This window comes from Lupinus angustifolius, chromosome LG08, assembly GCF_001865875.1.
Source record: "Lupinus angustifolius cultivar Tanjil chromosome LG08, LupAngTanjil_v1.0, whole genome shotgun sequence".
NCBI lineage: Eukaryota > Viridiplantae > Streptophyta > Magnoliopsida > Fabales > Fabaceae > Lupinus > Lupinus angustifolius.
In genome coordinates, this window is record NC_032016.1 from 11,466,294 (window position 1) to 11,475,342 (window position 9,049).

A 9,049-nucleotide genomic window follows, 5' to 3' on the forward strand; every position below is an offset into this window, starting at 1 on the left:
ATTCATAAAAGCTAATTAATATTCATAAATTTGATATAAATGTTGTTAACTAATGGCATTGAATTGGTGAATAAGTCTAAGGTCTCATCAACACTCTCTGCACGTCCCTTCATCTTTCTGTCACATTCTTTCAACAAACCAAACCCTTTCATTTTTCTCCAAAGTCTCAATCTTTTTCATTTCCCAATTTCCAAAGTCTCAATCTTTATTTTCCAAACTCTCTAATTCACATTTCATTTAAGCCTCAAATCTCATTATCATTTTTGAAAAATACTATAAAAAAAGTTGATAACTTTGTTCATTTATTAACATCTTATTATACCTTATTTTCTGCTATTCTTTTTATTTGAACTTTGAGACTTCTTTTATTGAACTCTTATATTTTGTTTATTAAAGCACTTCATTGTTTTGTTTTTCTCATAAAAAATCAATTTTTTTTGTTAACTTTCTCATTATAGAATTCTGGGTGTGAGTGATTTTTTTTAATCTGATTTTTATCAAAAGCTGAAAGTAATGGCTGTTGAACTTTGCTCAGAAAATTGTGGGGTTGTTTCAATGAGTCCAAGAATTTCATTCTCACATGGGTTTTCTCAATCAGATGTTATCCCAGTTGAAATTCAACACCCTTTGAGATCAAACTCATCTGGGTTGAATTCAAGCATTGATTTTGATTTTTGTGTTCAAGGAACCCTAGAACTTGAATCATCTTCAGCAGATGAGCTTTTCTCTGATGGGGTCATTCTTCCAATTGAAATGAAGAAGAAAAAGCAGAACATTGTTCCTGAAAACCAAACTGCAAAAAAATGCCCACAACCTATTTGTGAAAATGCCTCAACCAATAAGAACTTCAAGAAAGACACCAACCCCACCAAAGAAACCAAGGATTTCAATGATGATGTTGATGAGAAACATATTTCAAAGTCATTTTGGAGGTTCAAGAGAAGTAGTAGTTGTGGAAGTGGTTATGGTAGAAGCTTATGCCCTTTGCCACTTTTATCAAGAAGCAATTCAACTGGTTCTACTTCACCTACTGTTAAGAGAATGCCACTATCAAAGGAAGGTTCTAATAACATTAAGCAAAGTTCACATAAACATTCTTCAACAACAACAAGGTCAAATTCTCAATCTTTTGTTCCTAACAATCATCAAAAGCCTCCATTAAAAAGGACTCATCATAGAAATAATGGTACTAATAGCATGAGAGTTAGTCCTGTTCTGAATGTTCCTCCTGCAAATCTCTTTGGTTTTGCTTCAATCTTCTCCAACAATAGAGGTAAGAGTAAGAAGAAGTAATTTACAAGAATTTTCTAGTTTAATCTATAATTTCACTAATTAATTTTCAAGTTAGTGGGTCTATATTTTTTTCATGTGATTAGGAAAATTAGGTATATGTTGATGTTTTGGAAGGTGAATGGTTTGCATCAAGAAGATAAAGTGATACAAAAAAGATGAGTGAATGAATGGGTTGTGGAAAAAAAGCATTGGAATAATTGAGGCACATGATTTTTAGGCACAAAATGACAGATAAAAATGTTGCTTTTATTTTATAGCTGTCCCTTGCTTATGTTTTTTTATTTATTTCGTATGTAATATTTATATACCGACAATGTAAAAATTTAAAAATTTATGAACGATAGATAATATGCTGTAAAAAATTCTTACACTGTCTACAAAAATTTCTCTTTTATTTTTACTTCTATGCTTTTATTCTTTTGCTAGAGAATGTGTAAATAACTAAATACATTGATTTTGATTTGTGTGTGTTCCTCTCTTTTTCTTGTTTTTCCTTTTCTGTATGAAAAATAGACTAAAGAGAGAATTTGATTCTACAATTGTATATTTTTCTTCTGCTTTCTGTTGTATTGCATGGAATGATTAATATTAAGTAAAAAAAATTCTTTTGTTGTGACTTTTACTGAGTTTTCTTCTACACACAATATAGTAATGTTATGTGTGTTACATCTAAAGTTGACACATAGGATAAAAATATAAATGTTTAATTTTGACACTTCACTTTTTCTTCTCAAAAGGTAAATATTACCATAAGGGTTAGATTTAAATGTACATATAACATTAGTTCCATATCAAATAGAGTAAATTATATTACATCCATCTGTGTGAAACTATACAAATTTTTTTTTTGCACATACAAAAAATCCTTGATTTATAAATGTACATCATAATAACGACTCTGCAGGAGGAATAAGTGTAATATTTTAGATAAAAAGAACGATAAATGTAATTAAGTTAAACATGATATATTGTGGAGATATATCTAAATAATATACAAGTCAATATATATTTATTATTTTTGATTCATTACGAAATAGTATAAGAGTAATTTAAATAATATTTTTTTAGAATTGTTGATACATTTTAATAAAAAATATTGAAGATACATTGACTTCTATATTATTTGGACAATATACCTTATCTTTTTTGTCTTAATTGCATGTATCGTATTTTTTATTTAAAATTTTTTCGTATAAGTGTTCAATGTAATGAAAATATATAAATTAAGGATTTATGCATGTAGAAAAGTGAGGATTTGATTATAATTTACGCTATTAAATAATAGAAAAATTGTATACACGAATAATGTAACATTTTTATACACGGTTTAGTCCATCATTCACTATTCATTTTTAATTATCAATGATTTTATAAAAATTAATACAAATAAATGGTAAATAATATATTAATATTGTATAAATTTATATATCAATAATATAAATATTACATTCATTAAACAATAGCACACATTTGATCAAGTGTACGTATAACATGGATACCTACTATGAACTACGAAATCTAAAATGCTTCACAAGTTTAACAATAATAATTATTTTTATACGGTCATTACTTCATCATTCAATTTTTTATAATGATTGACTCTTAAATAATAATCTATATAAATTTTTATATTTATAGTACATATATATTACATTTCTATTAAATTTTGGTGAAAGTTATCTGTGTAATGATAATTGGTTGTTATATTTTTCTATTAAATTGTATGGGTTTGGTATGAATTATATTTTAGTTTATAAATTGTGAGAGTATAATGTGTTAAGACTATAATCTGGTTACCTTTTGGTAACTTACCTAAAAAATGAATATAAATTAATTTGTTTTGTTTGAGTAAGATAATAAGATTGTTTTTTACATAGTAAATTACATAAAAAAAATAAGGTTATTTGTTTATATTATGATTATTTTAGTTGTTTTTACACTATTTTTTAAACATACATTTTTTAATATTTACTATCATATATATTTTTACTATAACTTTTTTAGCAAAACTGATTGCAAAATAGGGGAAATCAGCCACATTAAAATTACTCACTCTTGTTGTAAATCGATCACCTTTCTTTTAATATTCCATAACAAAGGCTAAAAAATATATTAAAATACAACATAAACACAAATATTAATATTAAAAAACAATATGACACACAACTAAATAAAGTTGTTAAACTTGAATTACACTATTCATAAAATAAATAATACACAAATTCAAGTTTTATGATGAGATAAAATGAAAATTAGAAAAAAATGAAGTTAACACATAAAAATCCAACTCATAATTTTAGTGTTTATAATTTCATTTTATTGCCAAACATAATAATTATAACTTAAGTTTATTTTTCAAAAAAAGTAAAAACTATAAGTTTTCATTCGTTAGAAACTTGCCCTAATATTTATATATTGACAGTATAAAAATGTATATAATCAATTATTATCCACCATTTATTTGTATTACTTTTATTTAAGATTAATGATGATGGATGCAAAGAAATTATTAAATTATTATTAGATATCTAAATTAAATATTTCCTCGGTGCCATAAAGTAAAAAATTGACTAAAAATAGTAAAAAAATTCTATCTTGACAAAGGTTATAATTTTTAACTAACAATGATTTAAATATTTGTTTAGTAATGTATGTTCATGTTCAATATTTACCAAAAATCATATAAGGTTAAAAGTCAAAACTTCAATGGCTTTTACTTACTTTACTTTGATAAAGTGAAATGATATTTTTTATCAGAGAAAAAGATGAATTTATACATTGTCAAATACATGATCCATTGTTTATATTTAATTATTATTAACCTTTTTAAAAAAGTAATTCAAATAAATAGTAGATTATATAGTAATTATATATAACAATGTATAGATTTTACTGTCTTTTTATTAACACCAAGAAAATTAAATAATTTAAATTTTACTTTCAGGAGATACTAAGGAATGAGGTAATAATTGTTATCTACTACAATATTATATGGGTGTGAGAATTAATGGTATTTGTAGAGGAGTGTTATATCTATCCAGTTTTAGTATAAAAATTTATATATAATTGGTATGTTATTTATAATTTATTTGTATTACTTTTAATAAAAAGTCAATTATAATTAAAGATGAATCGTAGATGATGCAATGACAGTGTATCAAACTCATACACGACAAGTAAATACATATTTTCGAGTGTGGTTTTTTTTGTAGAACCAAAGGTAACTCGTTATTTTATTAGTAAGGAACTAATTATTTTCAGAATGTGTGACATCCCATTTTAACAAATATTGCTCACATAAATTAAACCTTTTGATAATCTAGCCTAACCTTACATCATTAGATGAATATATTATTCATTATGGACTTAGGGATTAATATTTTGGTGTGATGCTATTTTGTTAGGGTCCAAACTGAAATAGGTTAGTCTCAAGACAGTTTGAAAACTTTTATAGTTATAACTTTTCACAATTAATGATGATAATTCTTTCTACTTAAACTAATAACTTATTGTTAACATGTTAATATATTCAAATCAATGTATCATACTTTTTTGGGATAGATTTTATTTTGCGTCAACACGTACTTGTTTGAAATATATCACCAATAGTTCGTGTTGCCCACGATTAATCATTATTTTTTATTTATGATAAGTATACTTTTAGATTAATTAAGATTGAGTTTCTTGTAAAGTTAGTTGAAATCATGAAACTCTAAGTGTTTCTTGTAAAGTGAGTTCAAATGGTGATTTTCTATCTACTTAGATTGAAAGGTGTCCAAGTGTTATGATATATAAAGTAATTTGCAAGTTTAATTAAATCTTCTATCATACTCAAAAAAATGTTTCTTGATAATAATAACAATAACAATAATTAGAGATAATTACTCCAAGAGTAAATATAAAAAATTTAGTCTATATCTTATTTATCAATTCTAGAGAAATCCAGTGGTTGAGATATATTTAATAAGTGGATTCCCTCCCCAATAATAATGTGATTATAACGATAGTTAATTATCAAATTTTATGGCTTAGTTTTTTAATACAAAAATCATCAACATCAATAAGTCTCATATAAGTTTAATGTGTTAGTGAATTTTAACACACTAATCTATTAAAATTTTAAAAAATTCGGGTGCTCATTTTTAGATAAAGGGAAGCCAAGTAATTATTTGAGTAATACATCATTAATTGGAAATATGGACCATATGAGTGTGAAATATTCTTGTTGCGAAGATGGTAAGCCTTCAAGTATCTTTATTTATTTACATATATATTCACGTCACTTGATGAAGAGTAATACATCATTAATTGGATTATGTACTAGTTGATCTGAATGGTTATATATAATAATTGTTCAATATTTAAACGAACAAATGCCATAGCCTAGTGGTAGCTAACCACGGGATCAAACACATATCCAAGAATTCATTGCCAACAACCACAATCATTGGACCATGTGATATTTTGTTTCATAAATCATCCAAAATATTTATATACTCATTATTTAAATTTAGATATTTTAAAAATATCTTTCACAAAGAGTAGGAGTGCCATGAGTTTGCATAACCCTATATGGAGTGTATATTTTGAATCTGAATCCTCTCTAATATTGGAGAGACCATTAGGAGAGATGATAATATGTGACATTTAAAATTTATCAACAGTATAGATTTTAAAAAAAAATAATTAAAGTTTTCTTAATTTAATAAATTAACTTGAGTCTCACATTCCAATACTGGACTGTTCAGTAATTGAGAGAATCCCTACTCATCTTTTATGTCATGGTTCCCTCAAGTTGGTTGATTAAAGTAAAAAAAAGAAAGAAAGAAAATTAGTCTTATTTATGTGTGGTATAAGTGTATAACCCTTGATTGAGATTTTCTCTTTGCTTGTTGGTCAAGACATTCCTAAACTTGATTTCCTTGTATAGTTTATCCATACGGATGGGGATCACATGTCCCCATTCATGTCTCACTTGGTGTACCAAGCCAATCATAGAGCTTCTTCCTTTAAAAAGAAAAATTATAAAAACATAAATTAATATTTTAATATTATTTTGTGATATTTGATTGGTCCGGGACATGGAGACAGGAAAATTGTGGGACATGTGATCCTTGTCTATCCATACCAACACAATTGTGTTTGCAATGATGACATAGTTGTGAGGATTATCAAACCAAATGCATCTATATGCTTGAAACAATTGTGTGAATTAGGGAAGACAATAACCTTGTTAAATTGTGTTCCACCATGGTCCATGTCTTCACCATGCTTCTCTTTGCATAAGCTTTTCAACATAATATGTATTTTTGAGAAGAACTAACTTATTGAATTCAAAATGTTTAGCAAAAATAGTTGATAAGTGTAAAATAACTTAAAAATCATAGACTTGTACTTATATATGGCAAAATGAACAATATTTGCTAGTCTTTGTGCATAACCCGCAAGTTTTTGTGAGTAGGGTATATAAAATTTGCTCATTTTCTTGTCTTGTCCTGCCTATTTCTTTGCTAAGCCCTCAAACAATTATTTATATTGTGCAATGTGGGGCCAATGGATATAATATAAGAATAAATAAAAATAAAATCACTTAAATTATGATGCAATGTGATTTAACACTTTAACAAAATTGTGGTGTAATATGATATGTTCAACATCATATAAAATATCGACGTTTTTTTTTTAATTTTTTGTCTTCAACAACTTTATTTAATTTTTTATTTTATTATGTGGTTTTTTTATTTTTAATTTATTTATCGATGTTCGCTTGCTCGTTATCCCATATTAAAATGTGCATTTTTTGAAATTTTTTCTTTTATCATAATGCGGGTATGACTTATTTTACCACCTATTTTAAATTTTGTTGCACATGCAAAAATGGACATAGTAACCTATTTTACCACCTAATTAGACACAACTTAATTATAGTTTATAAATTTAATATCCACTTTAACCAAACACGACAATAAACTTATTTTTCATGAAATAAAATCCTTTTAAGTGTCTTATATAAGAAATTTCTCATATAAGTATTATCAACTTTGGCCTTTGGAATCTTTCACAATCTGAAGTTTGGCATGGAGTGGCTCTAACTTGGTCATCCAAAAATCATAATCTTGGGATCTGATATTTTCCTTTAGATTTATTTTCAACTTTTGCCTCCCTAGCGAAATTGTTAATAAAATAAAAAATGTAAAATCTTTATTGAAAAATTACAAATATTGATTTTTATTTTATTATATGCATTATTTTTGTTGGGAGTAAAAATGTATAGAAGAGTTTACATGTTTATCAGAGTACAATGTTGTTAGCAACTTAGTATGTTGCAAGCTGTTTCATTTTTAGCTTTGCCTTAATTAGTTTTGTTTATATTATAACTTATTCCTTTGGCAGTTATGCTTTTGTTTGTGTATATAAGGCCTTGTAGTTCATTCATGAGCTACAACATAACAATTCAATAATAGAAAAAAAATGGATTTTGTAATACCACAACCTTGACATGCTATTCATCAGATTCGCGAATTTATTGAGTGTATTATCTATTAAGCTTAAATATCTTTGTAGTATTTTATCTTCTAAAGGGAGTATCTGTGACTCGAACCTATAATCTCAGGGACTTATAGTCATAAATTACGTTAAGTCACTACCATTATAATACGCCAGCCTTGACATGCGACTCCTCCAACCCATGAATTTACTGAACGTGCCACCTATTAAGCTTAAATATCTCATGTAGTATTTTATTCCACTACTTAAACCCATAAGATATTTGAGCTGAATAGATGACACGCTCAATAATTCATAGGCTCGAGAGATCGCATGTCAAGAATGTGGTATTATACATTTCTCCATTTTCTTATTCTTCCTCAACTCTATTTTCTTCTCTTCAACTTCTCAATCTCATTCCTCAAGAATCAAAATAATATCAGAGCAATTATAGCTCTAATTTGTTTTTCCTTCTTTGTTCTTCTTCAAAAATTCTTCTTCATTCAAGTTTTACTTCCTTTATTCATTTATGGCGAATGAGTTACAAGGATTACAATGTTAATATCTCCAATCCCTATTTTCTTTACTCTAGTGAAAATTATGTACTTAATCTTGTTTATCCTCTTTTGAATGGCGAGGACTTTCATTATTCGTCCAGGGCAATGAAGTTTCCACTTGAACTGAAGAACAAAATAATACTCGTCAATCAAAACCTTCAACAATTTTTACATGAACCCCGGGTAAGGTGCAATATAATGGTATTGTCGTGTTTGCAACATATCGTGGAAGAATCCATAGTGAAGTATATTCTATAGATTAATAATGTTGTTAGGTTTGGAGAGATCTTCAAGAAAGATTCTCATAATGAGATATTTTCAAAGTTTTAGAATTACATTAAGAGTTCTACAAGTTTAGTGAAAGTAACTTGCCATTTTCAGAATAAGTTATTCAAGTAAATGTTATATGGGAAGAGATTGGAAATGTTAGACCTATTAGATATTGTAAACATGTGTTTAATTGAAAAAAGTTAAGTTTTCGATTTTTAAAAGATTAAATGAGTAGTATGCTCAAGTTATATCTCAAATAATACGAATTAAATATCTCCATATGATTAATAAGGTTTTCTCTTTGTTAATATAGCAAGATAGGCAAACAAATGTATTATATGATGTTGGCCATGATCTTAAGGCTTTGGCTATTCATTCACAACATAATGTGTAATATAGGAATGTGAATTTTAATGCTTTCAAATGTAGAATACTAATTCTAG

The 9,049-nt window shown here is 26.6% G+C and overlaps 1 protein-coding gene across 1 annotated transcript; it reads left to right on the forward strand.

The window, feature by feature from the left end:
• Positions 300–1,613, forward strand: LOC109353420. The gene is made up of 2 exons (XM_019595688.1): positions 300–1,273; positions 1,377–1,613. Exons 1-2 carry the CDS (start codon positions 514–516, stop codon positions 1,394–1,396), a joined length of 780 nt encoding a protein of 259 aa, XP_019451233.1. The 5' UTR covers positions 300–513; the 3' UTR covers positions 1,397–1,613.

Excerpts from the sequence above, each read along its gene's own strand:
- LOC109353420 (XM_019595688.1), top strand. The coding sequence starts at position 514 with ATGGCTGTTGAACTTTGCTCAGAAAATTGTGGGGTTGTTTCAATGAGT. Across the intron at positions 1,274-1,376 it reads AATCTTCTCCAACAATAGAG|GAAAATTAGGTATATGTTGA; the intron begins GTAAGAGTAAGA and ends TCATGTGATTAG.